The sequence below is a fragment of the Pan paniscus genome, chromosome X, assembly GCF_029289425.2.
Source record: "Pan paniscus chromosome X, NHGRI_mPanPan1-v2.0_pri, whole genome shotgun sequence".
Lineage (NCBI taxonomy): Eukaryota > Metazoa > Chordata > Mammalia > Primates > Hominidae > Pan > Pan paniscus.
Genome location: NC_073272.2, coordinates 39,801,748 through 39,818,491, shown reverse-complemented (window position 1 = coordinate 39,818,491; position 16,744 = coordinate 39,801,748). Strand labels below are relative to the sequence as shown.

Genomic DNA, 16,744 nt, shown 5'->3' with positions numbered 1-16,744 from the left:
TTGTCAGAACAAGGTTCAGGCATATTTGGGAGAAGGAGGATTGTACATGCAATTAGTTAGGGATGACAAAAAGGGGTACAGCGATCCACAAGAGAGCCTAGAGCTCCCAGGAAAAAAGAGAGAAATGGGCAAAGCAAGCAGGCAATTCTTTCTTTGATTTTCGCGACAGACAAGCTGAGGTTTGTCCCCAGTGAATTTTACTCCAGGGGTATTATTTACTTTTTTGTCTTTAAATGTATTAAAATAGTTTAATAAATTTGTTTTTGTGTTGACAGGGGTAGGGGGTCCTTGAGCGTAACTCAGAACTTCAACCTATTTTAGGAGGTGACACATAGTGGCTAAGTAGTTCCCAGATTTCCACACAACCTTCAACAGTCTTGGCCAGAGCTGTACTGAGTGGTGAGAAAGTTGTCCCAGTTCTCTTCTAGACTGTGAGGGAAGAGAGAAGACTGGGCTTACTTTGGACTCTGAGGTGGTCAGTTCTGTGGTCTGGCTAATTTGAAGGTGCCACAAGTTAAAATTAATTCTCTTACACAGACCATACTCTGGCAATGAGCTGAAATTCATAGTTATTTCAGAAACAGATATAGATAAAAATAAGTCAATGTAGGAGGAAAAAAAATACTGCAAATTGCAGGAGGGTAAAAAGTCTTTGAAGAGCCACAACCTCCATTGATCTGGAAGAAAATAAACCTTAGAATGTAACCACTATTGTTTTCGGGGGATATTTTTCTTTCTTTCCATTTTTAGTTATTTTTGGTTATGTTGGCATTTAGATAGAACAATGAACAGTTGGAATCACAACAAGTCCTCATGTAAAGACCAGATTTTGAGTAGACACATGATCTCTCCTTTAGACCAACACTTCTTCCTAGGCCAAAACAGGAAGAAAACAAATTAAAGATACTTTAAAAACCATGGACAATGAAAAACCAGCAAAGGTCTTTTGACATTCAGAGAGTATCCATTTAATTACTTTAACAAAAGACAATGTACAAACTTTCCTTTTTGCCCTGTGGAACGGATTGTAATAAAGTGACCAGACAACACATTTAAGTTCTAATTATCTATCAAGGAAAAAATATTTTTAAATAAATATATTTTATTTTTTGCTCACTTATTTTTTGTTTTCTACAGAGTAGAATAGGTGGAGATTTATTAACACAAATGAAATTCTGGAATAAAACATTTTGGAGATGTAATATATGGAAATTGATGGCATACGTTTCTTGTGTCCCAGCTGTCTCACAGCTGGTTTACCCAATGACCCATAGGAATGGGATCATTGCATTATTGCTGGGCTGCATTGCATTATTCAGTTGATGCAAACATCAGTAGGGCTAAGAATAAATGTATCCATGCATTGTTGCAAATGATGTTAAATTGTGCTAAATTCTTCCTGGGTTGACAAACACACATTCTTTTGCAAACTTTCAGAGGCTAGTTTCAGTTAAAACAACTTGATTGACTGAGATACTGATTCACTTTTTCCCTTACATGATTTGTTAGTACAAACAGAACAGGTCAACTTTTAGTGGCTCTCTCTAATATAAATGTATCACCAATGAATTTTTATTTGGGCTTCTTTCTTGTGAAGATGTTGACTTTTAGAGATGAGGTCTCATTATGTTGCCCAGGCTGGCCTCTTGCTATGTCGTCCAGGCTGGTCTTGAACTCCCAGGCTTAAGTGATCCTCCCACATCAGCCTCCTGAGTAGCTGGGGCTACAGGCATGAGCCACCACACCCGGCTATGATCATGACTTTTAAATGTGGATTTCATTGCCTCCCTTCTTGCCTCTTTTGTCTGTTTTGGAAAGTTCTCTGGATTTTTGTATGGTGCCAAACAGAGGAAACCACTTCCTAGAGCCATCCACAGAGATTACACTCTGGCTGGGGGAAGCAAACAACTGGATGAGTTTTCAATGGCCAGGTTTGTTCTGCATTTGGCAGTCACTCACTTCCTATGCCCCCTTGAAAAGAACTCTTCCTTTCTCTATCACCAAACTCAAACTATTTTATATTTGCATCAGTGATCTGTTGCTGCACAATAGACCACACAAAACTTAGTGGCTCCAAACAACTATGTTATTGCTCAAAGATTCTATGGGTTGGAAAGTTGGGCAGAGCTCTGTGGGGACAGCTCATCTCTGCTGTATGTGGTAATGGTTGAGGTGACCAAGTGGAGCTGGAGGATTCAAGATGGCTTCACTCACAGGTCTGGTACCTCAGTTGGGAAAAGTTGTACTGACTGGGGTCTGGCTGAGTCTCTTTCTCTCTCTCTCTCTCTCATTTATAATTTCTCATCCTGATTACATGGCCTCTCCAGTCAATTGGACTTCTTTAGATGGCAGCTGGCTTTTAACATAGTGAAAGCAGAAGGCACCAGATTCTTTGAGGGCCTAGGTCTGGAACTGGCACAGGGTCACTTCCCTTGCATTTTATTGTTATCTGTTGGGCAAGACTTTGTCCTTTTGAGCTTCTTCCTTATTTCCACTACCTACCGGGTTAGATGTGTCAAGGATTTCCAAGTAAATAGTTCAGCTTCAGCTGGGTGCTGGTGGCTCACACCTGTAATCCCAGCACTTTGGGAGGCTAAGACAGGCAGATTTCTTGAGCCCAGGAGTTCGAGACCAGCCTGGGCAACATGGCAAAATCCTGTCTCTACAAAAATAAATAAATAAATAAATAAATAAAATCAGCTGGGCATGGTGGTGCATGCCTGTAGTCCCAGCTACTTGGGAGGCTGAGGTGGGAGGATCACATGAGTCTGGGAGGTCAAGGCTGCAGTGAGCCGATATTGTGCCACTGCACTCCAGCCTGGGTGACAGAGTGAGAGCCTGTCTCGAAAAAAAAGTTCAGCTTCTTAGATAAATAGTAGTTGATACAATGCAATATATTTGTATGTCATATTTTATATGCGCAGAGATAACTAGAGCACAGAGAAGGGAGACAGTATGTCAGATGTCTCCAATGAATGTGGCAGAGAGCAAAGGCCAGAATTTTCACTGAAGGTTTCAAGATTTTTATATAATTGCAGGCATCCTAATTCAACAGGGGATAGTAATTATGTTTCTATAGTAACTTTGTTCCTTTCATTCATGGAAATGTACAACTTATAAAATGCTATCGGGGCCAAGTCTGGGTAATAACAGGCTTAGGTCTCTGGAGCATCAGCTGAAGGGCAGACCAGCTTGTCTCACCAGCCGAGAGAGAAGGCAGCTGCTTGAGGATGTGTCAGGATCAAGTCCTGCAGAGGCTCTTCAAGGGTTCATGGGGAAGCTATGACAGACCATCACAAAACAGTATGTGTGCAAATGTTGGCGGAAAACACTAGGTCAGCAGCAGGCAGATACACAAAAGGGTTTGGTTTATTAAAATAACTTTAAAATATGTAATGGCATTTAAAAATCCCAGACCACAAAGAAATTCCAAAAGAGAGGAAATGCTTCTTCCCAGTCTATAAATGAGGATGCTAATAACACTGCTTAGTCTAATGGGTGGTTGTGCAAATTCAGTAAAATAATAAAGGGAGGGTACTTAGCATGGGGTGGGCATGTAGGAAGGAGTCCTCCAATATTAGTTATTATTTGTAATGATTTATTTCTTCTTGTTTCTTCTTTGGAAGAGCACTGTTTCTGAAAAGCTAGGCCAGTTCAGCTGATCATTGTTAGCTAGAGATAAGCTGGCTTTGGGAAACTCTGAGACTCTTCACCCAGATAACCTATCTTGGAGCCTGTGTGCTTACACTGTTAGTACATCTAGATACAGAAAACAAACAACAATGTATCATCCAGACATTTAGTTTACCTGACAGAGACTAAGTTGCTTTTCACTCTGACCATGCTGCTCCAAGAAAATATGGTAACACAATGTAATTTTACATTGAAATCTGTATGCTAATAAATATACTTTCTATAATGTAATTGCCAGCTATATTTGACCAGCAGGGGGCAGTCATTATATACTTGTCTTTCTGTGAAATGTTCATCTGAATTATAAAAGTTTGTCTTCTATCACCTATCATAGTAAAAAATTAAATGTTTTTAAAAACGTAACAGCTGAATATAGACATCTTGAATGCATTTAAAGCATCTTCCATTTCATCATAGTATTTGTATACTTTATTTTATCAATTCTGAGAAGCATATTATTTCTACCTTTTAATATCCCTGAAATAGGGATGCATTTCACAATTAGGAGTGACTTAGATTCAACAAAATATGGTGGTTATTCAATTTAGGATTGGTGCATTAAGGCTGTTAAGTTCACACCCCACTGAAGCACGACATAGAATGAAAATGAATTTGGATAGCTGAAGGCAAAATTGTTTAATAAGTTATTCGTAACTTCTTACCCTGAATAAAATGAGAAATTATTAGACAAGACACAGGAGAAAGTATATAAAGAATTTTACTTGGTGCATTTAGTCTCTCAAAGACATCTGTCATTCAGAATCAAAAGGACATTTAACTTTCATTAAGGCAGTAATAGCACTTAATACTTACCAGTTGATATGTAAAGTAACGTGAAGCTGAATGTCCTTAATTTGCTATGCCCTCTTTAAATACATTCTCTGCCTGTTCAGAAATATTAAGTAGAATTTGCAGAAATTTGAACTTCCTCTTGTGATTTCACTTCAGCTATAAGATGAAATACAACCCAGTGTAGAGTTGACATCTCATTTACTTTGAGCCCTCATTAACCACCCATCCTTGTTATCACTATCGAGGCAGAACTCCTATTACCAGGTAGAGAAACTACTTGAAGAAATTTGGGAGGCTTTTGGAGGTCCAGAGCCACAGTAAAACTGCTGTCCCAGAACACAAAACCATAAGTGTAGTTCAGTAGCAGTTCAAGGGGAGAGTGGACCCAGACAGACCATTGCCTATTTTAAGATATTAAGCAATATGTTGATAATAGATAGCAGGAAGAGAGAGAGCTTGTTCCAGTGGCAAGTGCTCCGACTTAGATTGTAATTCACAGTGCCATTATCTACATGTGTGGTGTTAAATAAATCATTTAAGTTCTTTGAGCCTCAGTTTGCACATCTGTAAAATGAGAGAGTTGGGCGGCTCCTCTACACCTCCATAGCATTCACTTTTACCTTGCCTGGGGCAATTGCCATTTTCTACCTCATGTTATATTTCATGTGTGATAATGTAATCCCCCCAATACATGGCAAATTCTCTGAAATGTCAGGAGCACATGATTCTCTTGCCTTTGTGCACCCCCAACCCCAGCAGTTGGAATGAAGCCTTGGATAAGATTGGTACTCATGAAAAATTTGTTGCCTTGAATTGAATCTGACTAGATGATAGCTAGAATGCCTTTCTGTAATATTCCATGATGCTGTGTTCAAAGCAGGAAGTACTCACTAAAGCCAAATGACTTCTAGTTTCAGCTGGGTAACTGCCATGTGGCCTTCGGTAGGCAGAGTTTGGAAGCATGGGGAGGAAAGGCTGTAACTAATGAATTACCCACAGGACACCTCGCAAGGCCAGTTGATTGCAGGTTTAGCCCTGCAAATGTGAGTATTTAAACAATCTTCAAAACTTAGCAGGAGAGTAAAAGCATTATGAAGGGAGAAAAGGGGAATATATAGGGTGAACAAACTCTTTGAAAATGGAGAATACCCAGAGGCTTTGGTATTTTAAACTGTGGGTGTTGAACCCCAGTTTGACTAGATATTTCTTGATGATGATGAGAATGTTTTGGTTATATTTTCAGATATGGAACCTCCTAGAATCAAGTGCCCAAGTGTGAAGGAACGCATTGCAGAACCCAACAAACTGACAGTCCGGGTGTCCTGGGAGACACCCGAAGGAAGAGACACAGCAGATGGAATTCTTACTGAGTAAGTGAAACTTGGCAGATAAAATGATGCTGTCTCTTTTATGTGAGATGTTTACTACCCAGAGTAGGGGAGTGTATATATGCTGGTCTATTTATGCTTTCAGATGTGGTCCCCCTGGTCACTACCTAACATACTATATATGTCACCTATGTATTTGTTGATTGCCTGTCTCTATTATAATATGTTCACTGCTATGTCCTTAATGCCCAGAACTGTGCCTGGCACATAGTTAGCACTCAGTAAATCCTTACTGAAGGAAAAAGGAGAAATAAGGGATGGTGAATGATGTGATTATTATGCATTGCATGCCTGTATCAAAACATCTTGGCTGGGTGCGGTGGCTCATGCCTGTAATCCCGGCACTTTGTGAGGACGAGGCAGGCGGATCACTTGAGGTCAGAAGTTTGAGACCAGCCTGGCTAACACGGTGAAACCCCATCTCTACTAAAAATACAAAAATTAGCCGGGCATGGTGGCACACACCTGTAATCCCAGCTACTCAGGAGGCTAAGGCATGAGAATCGCTTGAACCTGTGAGGCTGAGGTTGCAGTGAGCCAAGATTGCACCACCGTGCTCCAGCCTGGGTGACAGAGTGAGACGCCATCTCAAAAAAATTTTAAAAAAAAATCTCATGTACCCCATAAATATATATACCTACCATATACTCACAAAAATTAAAAATAAAAAAAAATGTAAAAGAAGGGGTGGTGAGAAGAAGGGAAGGAGGAACAGAAGGGGAAAGAGGAAGCCAGTTGGTTAATTTAAGAATAGAGCCACCCCCATTGCCTGCCCAGGCAGACCCTACTCATGCCCCCAGGCCATTACCTGCACTGGGAAGCCATCTGTGTCTCCCAGGTGGTGCCAAAGGCTGCCGCTCTTGTGCTCTGTGAGTACAGTTTAGTGCAAAACTTTTTCACCCCTTGTTTTTTGGCTGTATTTATCTCTTTCAAAGCTTTTTAATTTATTTTTAAAACTCCCGATCATATCAAACACTTACAGATGCTTATTTAAAAAAAGAGAAGGTATCTTCTGCTTTCTTCCCCACCTCTACCCCATTCTCCTGGACCAATTTCATTCATAGTTTGACATGTATCTGAGTTGCTTTTTGTTGGTGTGTTTGTTTTACCAATCACAATGAGAAGCACTGTTAAGAAGCTTTTAAAAATGGGTGGATCCCTTTGTGAGGGTTAGCTATGTGTTGTTCTAATCTAGCATTTGGGCCTGTACCCCTGCAACTGTTTGGTTGGCCTTCATATTCCCTGGAGACCACTACTTCATGTTAGCACATTCATATCTGTGCCTTAAAGTTTATGGGCATATTAGAGTTCCCCACTGAGTTTTCATCTGTAGATGAAAGGATACCTCTAACTTATCTCCTGGTGATCCATAAAGCAGGAAAAGACTTTCTAGAATCCTATCAACCCAGGCTGTGCATGACAAAACATTTTTACACAATGATTAGCAATAACAGTACAGTTTCTAGGTGCGGAGAGGAGGCAGGACATTTTGTTCCTACATTCCAATAATCTTCCCCCAGTGCCTCATCTAGCTTAAGTAGTATTACTAGTTATGCTCTCCCATTGTAACTTCTCAAAGATAAAGTTTGACCATTAAAAAATTATTTGCTGTCACATACACATCCCACAAATTCCTTTGGAGAAAATGTAGGCAATCAGAATTGAAAAGTAAGTTGACGTAATCAGGGATTGGGTTTTATTTACCTTTGACTCTTCAGGGTCTAGCACAATGTCTGGCCCAGCCCCAGCACATAGTAGGTTTTTAGATTTTTGCAGCTCTGACTGCTGTTGAAAAGTCCTGTGTGATAAACACAAAACATCAAGCCATCAGATGACTCTATTTGTCTACAAGCTTTGTGAGAATATTCACCTTGTTCTTTTTGTGGGTAACTTGCGTAATATGGTTAGGAGTGTTACATTTTATTTGATTTTTTTTATTTTTTGAGACAGATTCTCACTCTGTTGCCCAGGCTGGAGTGCAGTGGCACGATCTTGGCTCACGGCAACCTCCGCCTCCCAGGTTCAAGTGATTCTCCTGACTCAGTCTCCTGAGTAGCTGGGATTACAGGTGTGCACCACCATGCCCTGCTAATTTTTGTATTTTTAGTAGAGATGGGTTTTTGCCATGTTGGCCAGGCTGGTCTTGCACTCCTGACCTCAGGTGATCTGCCTGCCTCAGCCTCCGAAAGTGCTGGGATTACATTCATGAGCCACTGCACCCGGCAGGATTGTTACATTTTAAAACAGCATCTCAGTATTCTCCTGTCCCTTTGTTCAGAGCAGCTGTCTGCTTCCAGAGTTCTACAGCCCAGAGGCAAGAAAGACTTAGAGCAGGATGCGGTGGGAATGCACTCCAACAGGATGAGGAGTTCAGAGAAGGCTGTCTTGTTCCCTTTTCGCTCTCACTTGGGCTCCTTGCTGCCCTGGCATTTCTCCTATGACCCCTTCCACCATTTCCTATCCAAGCTACTGCTCTATCGCTCCCTTGTGAGGGAGAAGGTTCTAGTGTCAAGCTCTGAGACAAATGCTTCTTGTGAGTTCCCTTATTTACTCCTTCTGTTATTTGCATGTCACAGGTGAAACAAAGTCTCAGAAAGGTTACATCCACTTATATTTGAAGTATCACTCCTCTCAGGTTTATCTGAATTTAAACTGTGCTTTCTAAAGACCTTAAAGCATCTAAAGCCAACAGCAGCATGTCTCAAAATAGTGGGATTTCTGACATTTTCCCAAGACCCCTCTCTCATACCTGGTAAACAGCCACCTCACCCACCTACATGTAAGGCTTTCCTCAGTGGTGACAATGATAATTCCACATGTTCATTATTAGCAAATATTCTCATCATTCCCAGAACTGTAGGGAGATGGGGAATTATATGTATATTGAAAAACAGAACATGGATTTTGATCATGCTATACTTATTGGTATCCTCATTAGGCAGCCAAGAAAAAAGATAAACTCACCCTAGCTGTGTGACCTTGGGCAAGTTCTTTAGCCTTTTTGTGCCTCAGTTTCCTCATCTGCGAATCAGAGATAATACTACCTACCTTATAGGGTTGTTGGATTAAATAAGGAGGATTAAGTAAATATATGCAAAATGCCTAGAACCATGCCTAACATGTAAGGTTTATGTAAGTGCAAAGAACACTTTTTGTCATTATTATTATGTTATTAGGATAACCAAGGAATCACAGAGAACTTGCCTTTAGGTCTCCACTGTCCCAGACAGAAAGAACAGCGAAAGTTCTAGCACCCACCCCCGGCCCCCCCGCCCCCCCGCCCCACAGGCCCAAATTGCCAGTGACTGCTTGGACTATATTCTCTAATGATTTTCCTCACAGAAAATTCCCTCGTCTTCCCAACAGTGAGGCAATTCAGGTCCCCCCTGGAACAAGAGTGAGATTGAAGGAAGAGACTTGGGCCCTATATTTTTCATCCTCCCTCCCCCCTCTACCCACTTCCCTATCATTCTACCCTTCAGCAAGAAAAAAGTCTAAGCTTCCCAGTAGTTTGGGTCTTCCATTTTCTGGTTACAAACTGCTCTTCTAAAACAGACTAAAGCTTAGGAGATTCTATTCTTCAAGAAATTTTTGTTTTACTTAAACTGGTCTAATGGTTGCCCCTCGGTCTCTCCATGTCCTGTAAAGAGTAGGGGATCGTCACTTGCTTGTCAGGTCCATAATGTCATCTTTCCTGTTTCTGATTTTTTTTCTCTAAGTGTCATTCTAAAAGGCCTCCCCCCAGGCTCCAACTTTCCAGAAGGAGACCACAAGATCCAGTACACAGTCTATGACAGAGCTGAGAATAAGGGCACTTGCAAATTTCGAGTTAAAGTAAGAGGTAAGAGTACTGCTTATTGGTTTTGTTTCCCCCTCTCTTTAGAAGAGCAAAGGGAAGTAGGTCCTCAAGCCAGAACTCTCTCAAGTGCCTACTGTGGTGGGAGACTTGCCAGCTTTAGATTAGTCTCTAATAAGGCTTGGGCAAGTGCCCTGTCTTAATGCCTGAATTTCACGATACACATCCGGATGGGCGTCAGTGTTGCCAGATTATTTAAGGAGTTCCCAGGACTAGTCTTACAGGATCCCATAGCTGACTGTCCCAGAAGAATATTATTCAATAATTTTTCCATCCCTGAGCTTAGGTGGCCAGCTGAAGCCTGTGAGTCCATCTACAACCAGGGTGAATAGGAGCCCCCTAATTTGGGCCACCAGGAGAACATGTTTTTAGTGTTCTAGTACCATTGGTATGAAAGAAAATGTTTTTAAGGATTATTTTATGCCTGATGGTTTGGGCAACTAATTGCTAACCATCTTTACTCCTTACTCTTCTGGACTTCACTTCCTCATCTATAACACTAGGGGCGAAACCAGTTGATATCAGTGGTCTCATTGGTATGGATGGTGACCATTGCAAGACTCACTCACTGACCAAATAGTCATCCCTCCTCCCTCACTCATTTCACAGGCTGATGTAGAAGCCTGATTGCAAAGCTGATGCCTCTGCATCCTCACCTTTTCTGCTTACTCTGTGGATGGGAGCTCAGCACTGAGACCCCTCTGGACTTGTGTCCCTACAGTCAAACGCTGTGGCAAACTCAATGCCCCAGAGAATGGTTACATGAAGTGCTCCAGCGATGGTGATAATTATGGAGCCACCTGTGAGTTCTCCTGCATCGGCGGCTATGAGCTCCAGGGTAGCCCTGCCCGAGTATGTCAATCCAACCTGGCTTGGTCTGGCACGGAGCCCACCTGTGCAGGTAGGTATGCCGCCCCTCCAGCCTGCAGCAGAACCTGTAAACCCCTTGGTTCTTGATTTCAGTGCAAGAGAGGTTTCCCTTCATATACTTTGAGAAGTTCATGGCCATCCCTCTTTATCTGAGTGGATGAACATAGTCCCTAGATCCCTGCTGCAGCTCATCTCATCTGCCATCCATCTTGCCTCTGCCTATCCTCTAATTTCCCTTTCATGTCCTCTAAGGAAGAAGCTCAAGGTAGGAACCTAGGGCCAGCCTTTGGTGACATTATGAATCAGCAAAATTTGCTCTAGTTTCCTTTGTTCTAGAAATGTAAGGATCTTATTTATAAAGCTAGTAAATTGCCATGTAGAGACAATATCATACCTGCTTTGCATCACTGGCATGAAAGTTACATAGACTTTGGGCATTTGGAATCTTTCCTCCTATGTAAAATGAAGAAAATAATACCTCATCTACCTCTTGAGTTGTAAGGATTAAATGAGGTCATCTGTAGAACAGTGGAATAGAGCAGTGCCTGGTACAGGCAAAGCCTTATGCCAGCTCTTATTCCTGATGAAGAAAAATTGGGCTGGGTAATGAGTCTGAAACTTGGACTAGCCAGAAAATTATGTATGTATCTCTTGTTTATAGACTTCTCTTTTTCTCATTTCCTGGCACCCTTTCATCTTTATCACTTTCTTTTAATTGAAGCCCCCATTTAGAGTTAAGTGACAGAGAGACATATATACCATCAGCTAAATGCCTGAGATTCTTCAATTTCATGTATTAAAGTAGAAAGAACACACCTATTATAGACTCCCTACCTAAGGACTTCATGCCCACCATGTTGGCATTAAGGCCTGGGGTGTGGTGTCTAACAGGCTCCTAGACCTATGTGGTGCAACATGGTAGCCACTAGCTATGTGTGGCTACTAAGCACTTGAAATGAGGCTATTCTGAATTGAGATATGCTATAAGTGTAAAATATATACCAATTTCAAAATCTTAGTGTGAAAAAGAATATAAAGTATCTTAATTTTTTATATTGATTACATGTTGAAATGAAATATTTTGGATATATTGGGTTAGATAAAACATAAAATCATTTCTACCTATCTCTTTATATTTTTTATTTGTTTGTTTGTTTGTTTGAGATGTAGTCTCTCTCTGTCACCCAGGCTAGAGTGCAGTGGCGCGATCTCGGTTCACTGCAACCTCCGCCTCCCGGGTTCCAGTGATTCTCCTGCCCCAGCCTCCCAAGCAGCTGGGACTACAGGTGCATGCCACCACGCCTGGCTAATTTTTTGTATTTTTAGTAAAGACGGGGTTTCACCATGTTAGCCAGGATGGTCTTGATCTCTTGACCTCGTGATCTGCCCGCCTCGGCCTCCCAAAGTGCTGGGATTACAGATGTGAGACACTGCGCCCGGTCTCTTTACACTTTTTTAATGAGGCAACTAGAAAATTTAAGATTAAATATAGTGGCTTACATTGTATTTCTCTTGACCAGAGCTATCCTAGACTCTGAGTCCCTGGGGCAGGGAAGAGGGCAGGAAAGAGGGCAGGAACTGTGTATCACTCAGTGTGACATCCTAGTACCTAGCATAGAGCTTGGCACATGGCAGGCACTCAGTATATAATGGCTGAATGAATGAATGTGTGAATGAACAAATACTTCAATGCAAACCTAAAATGTGAAATATGAAAACCAAGATTATAAATCATACATGGCATCTACTAGTTTTTCTCTTATTATTTCTTCTCTGGGGCTAAGCCTTTTGCTTGCCTATCTATACGACATCCTTCATTGACCTTGAACAGCTGGAATTAGTTGTCATTTATTTGCTTAAAGGGAAGACCTATTATAAAACCGCCTTGTCCCATGTCCTGTATGCCTGTGTTGTTTGCTCTGTGGCCTTTGTGCCCCACATTGCTTTGTCCCTTCTGCACCAAGGAGGCAGACTTCAGAGATTCTGAGCCATTCCAAAGCCAGCCTGGCCACTGCCCATTCTCTTACCCTTCTGCCTCTCTGCACCCCTTTCCCCAGCAGATACTATGGTGCTTGGCCCATATGCCTTTCACATTCCCATCTGTGTTCAAAAGGCTACTTACCGCAATTAACTGGGTCTGTCTGTCTGAGAGCATTTCTTTCCTGGCTATGAAAGCATTGTCAGCCCATGCACAGAGCCAGCTGGAAGTGATGGAGAGTTAGTGCCCCAGAAGCAGCCCTCAACAATGATGGAGCAATTGTATAAATACTCCAGTTCCCTCCAGTGGGTTAATTCTGGAGGTATGTTGTATATCATCTCCTAGAGTTCCCCAGTGGGAGTGAGTTCCAAATGCCCACAGCAATAACTTGCTTGATAACCAATTGGTATTGTTTTCTTTCCTTCACTGTCTCACTTCCTGACATAGACAGAATAATGGTCCACCAAAGATGTCCACATCCTAGTCCCTGGAACCTGAGAATATGTTACCTTACATGAAAAAAGGGACTTTACAGATGTAATAAGTTAAGGATTTTGAAATGGGAAGAGTATCCTGGATTACCCAGTGGGCCCAATGTAATCACAAGCCTTCTTATATAAAGGAGGCAGAACTGATGTCAGAGTCATAGAAAGAGACGATGGAAGGAGAGGTCAGAGAGAAGAGAGATTTGAAGATGCTACACTGCTGTCTTTGAAGATGGAGGAAGGGACTACTAGCCAAGGAATGAATGTGGCCTCTCGATGCTGAAAAAGACAAGAAATCAGATTCTCCCCTAGAACCTCCATGGGAGCATAGCCCTGCCAACACCTTGATTTTAGCTCCATGAGACCAGGATCTTTTAGATCCTGACCTGCAGTATCTAAAAGAATAAGTTTGTATTATGTTAAGTCACTAAGTTTATGGTGATTTGTTACAGCAGCAAGAGGAAGTGAATATACTTCCGCACTCCTCCACAGGCGCTTCTTGGGACTGCCTCCCAAATAAACTGTTTACACTTGAATCCTTATCTCAGGGTTTACTTCTTACACAAATGGTTCTGTGTGTCATCACAGGCTCTGTTGAGCCAGAACAAGTGGAAGGTTTCTGACCCATGTGGCCATTTCTGATTACAGCCATGAACATCAATGTGGGCGTCAGAACGGCAGCTGCACTTCTGGATCAGTTTTATGAGAAAAGGAGACTCCTCATTGTGTCCACACCCACAGCCCGAAACCTCCTTTACCGGCTCCAGCTAGGAATGCTGCAGGTGAGTCCTCGAGGCAGGGCCAAGGTGGGAGGGAGACCTTTAACAGGAAGGGCCCAGCCATTTCACTAAAAGCAAAGGCCAGATTCAGTGCCTAATGCACTTACAGTGAGTTTCAGGAAGTGGCACTTTAGAGCTACCACCATTCATTTCTGGTTCTGGGCCATAACCTGATTAACATTGACTCCTTAGAGTTAACCCAATCGTTTTCCGACTAATGAGGTTTGTCTGTCTTCACCAATAAGTCTAATTGACATGCTGTCCAGGCCTAGCCACAGAACGATTGCCTTTGCTGAACCTGTCCAGGATACGCCTGGCTGGAAGCAATCAATTAGTTGCCTGCCCACACTTTTCCCCAGGGAATTTCTTTGACTCAGAGGGTGACAGCCATTTTTTCTTAGAAAAGTGGTTCTCAACGTGTGATCCATGGACCGGACCAGAAGCATCAGCATCACCTGGGAGCTTGATAGACATGCCAATTCTCAGGGCCCCTCCCAGACCTACTGTGTCAGAATCTACACTTTTAACAAAATCTCCAGGTGATTCCTAAGCACTCTAAAGTTTGAGGGTCACTTTTCTGGGAAATGTGTCCTTCTCAGCTATGTAAATTTTGTAGCTACTAAATGAGGCAACCAACATCTTGGGTGTGTGGGGAAGGCTGACTAGAAACTGTAAGGATCAAACTAGAAGTTGCTTGCTTTTGTCCTGAGGCTGGTTTGCAAAAGAGTGGCCAACTTCACTGAATACTAAAGAGGCAGGATGTATGCTGTGCCATGGATACAGTGCTGCACATTTTTTTGAGACTATTTTATTCATTTATTACAGTGGATAGAACTAAGTGCTTAGAACAGTCTTGATTTAATCAAAGGCTACAATTTACTTCTCATATCAGCATTAATAAAATGGATAATAATAAGTCGCTTTTCACTCTTCCCACGTACTTGAAGAATTGCCTATGAACTCTGAAGAGCCATATAAAATTTTTGTGAGTTCCCTTGATAGGAACCAAATTCATTGCATCTTTACCCCTGGTCCCCACCAGCTTACCTCCCCTTGTATCTCCTTGTCCAAGCCAGGGGCTTGCTCTTGAGAAAACACAAGCTTATACCTCTGTCTTTTGTGGGAAACTGGCATTGCAGGCTATATTCCGTGATCATGCATTTCCTCATCTCTTCTTATTCCATAGGAAAATGAATTAAGCCAAACAACTTGCTTTTCCTCTGTGTCAGCAAACTATGGTGACCCATGGCTAGTTTCGGTAAATTAACTTTTATCGGACACAGCCACACTAATTCATTTGTGCATGATCTACAACTGCTTTTGCACTACAATGATGGGTGAAGTGGTTAGGACAGAGGCAATCCAACCTTGCCAAGCCTGAAGTACTCTCTGGCCCTTTACAGAGAAAGATTGCCATCGTTGCTCTAATCTGTCCCATCCCTTCAGACACTTGCTAACTTAACAACTGGTTGGATAAGATATTTTATATCAAGATGTTTTGGTGTGCCCTCCTCCTCCAAATATACTTACATTTGCATTTTAACCAGAGCCTTCAAAGAAAGGTTTGATTGACTTAGGCATTTCAGTGAGAGTAATACAAAAGTCTATTTCTAACTTTTTAAACTTTTCAACCAGTTCTGTAACCTCATATAGGGACGTTTCAGTGGAATTTTGGTAAAACATATTTGATGTTTTCGTCTTTCAAGACTTCAAAATTTCTTTTCCCATTTAGCCAAATTCATCATATTTGTCTTACATTACTTTTTTTTTTTTATTGCCATTGCCATTCCTGATGAGCCCTCCTCGTGGTTGACTGGGCCACATTCCCAAGGTTCTTGCCAAGAGCCAGCTTACAGGCTTGGAACCTTTTATCCTCTTTTCCCCTGGGATTGGGTGTGGAGGGCATAGGGCAGGGGAGTGTGGAGAGTGGAAACAGGGCAGAGAAGTGGACTCTGGAAATAGTCTTCTCTCCTTGCAAAGAAAAATTAGAATCCTTTGGGGTGGTCTTGGATACTTTTTAGGAAATTTGACTCACTCAAGGTCTCACCCTGTCTGGAAATACATAGACTGCCCTTTTGCTTAGGTTTTCAAAATCCCACTGTCAAGCCATATCTGAATGATTCCTCTAGCAAAGGTATTTAGGTTTTATAGCCACTATCTTAACCCCAATTTCTCATCTGTTTTCAGGACAGTTCAGAGTGAGCAAATAAACTTCCAGAGACAGGCCAGTGCTGCTTCTGTCGGTTTCTAGTTTGATAAGGATGTCTTTTTTAGCCATGCTCATACTTCCCCTGTTGGGTTTTCTTTTTCCCAGCAAGCACAGTGTGGCCTTGATCTTCGACACATCACCGTGGTGGAGCTGGTGGGTGTGTTCCCGACTCTCATTGGCAGGATAGGAGCAAAGATTATGCCTCCAGCCCTAGCGCTGCAGCTCAGGTAGGGGGAAGTTCTGTTCTTAAATCTTATCCCCTGTGAATGCATTTTTAACTGATTAGGTTCCCTGGTTTCTTTCTATTCAGGATTGAGTTCAGGCAACCTTCAATGTTTAATTGCTTTTATTCTGGGAGTGTTATAACCATACTAATCAGTATGTTGCTGTTTGTTCAAATAAATTGTGCAGTGGGTAATTACCAGTGTTCTTTCTTACTCCCTCCAACCAACCGTTTTTGCTTCATGTGTGTGTATGTGTGTGTGTGGTTGGTGGAGGAAGGATGGATAGGAGAGGAGCACCTGAAGAAAAGACTTAAGCAATCATGGTCTTATTAGAAGAGCATGCATCCAATTAGACTTCCCAGGCTTGGTCTCTTTTTTCTCCATGCTTCCAGAACGCTTGTTCATACCTTTATTTTAACAATTATATTTTAGTTTCATAACCCTTACAAAGTTGGAGCCATGGATTTTAG

At 41.9% G+C, this 16,744-nt stretch overlaps 1 protein-coding gene across 2 annotated transcripts in view; it reads left to right on the top strand.

Annotated features, from left to right (window-relative positions):
• The window catches only part of SRPX (sushi repeat containing protein X-linked), a 72,381-nt gene that overhangs the window by 50,985 nt on the left and 4,652 nt on the right, over positions 1 to 16,744 (top strand). The window contains exons 5-9 of one of the 2 annotated variants that reach the window (XM_003815383.5): positions 5,729 to 5,855; positions 9,593 to 9,714; positions 10,451 to 10,630; positions 13,711 to 13,844; positions 16,156 to 16,277. In XM_003815383.5, the coding sequence (XP_003815431.1) occupies positions 5,729 to 5,855; positions 9,593 to 9,714; positions 10,451 to 10,630; positions 13,711 to 13,844; positions 16,156 to 16,277 (685 nt within the window). The remainder of the gene's footprint in view (positions 1 to 5,728; positions 5,856 to 9,592; positions 9,715 to 10,450; positions 10,631 to 13,710; positions 13,845 to 16,155; positions 16,278 to 16,744) is intronic. The other variant, XM_034949897.4, reaches the window with a different exon arrangement.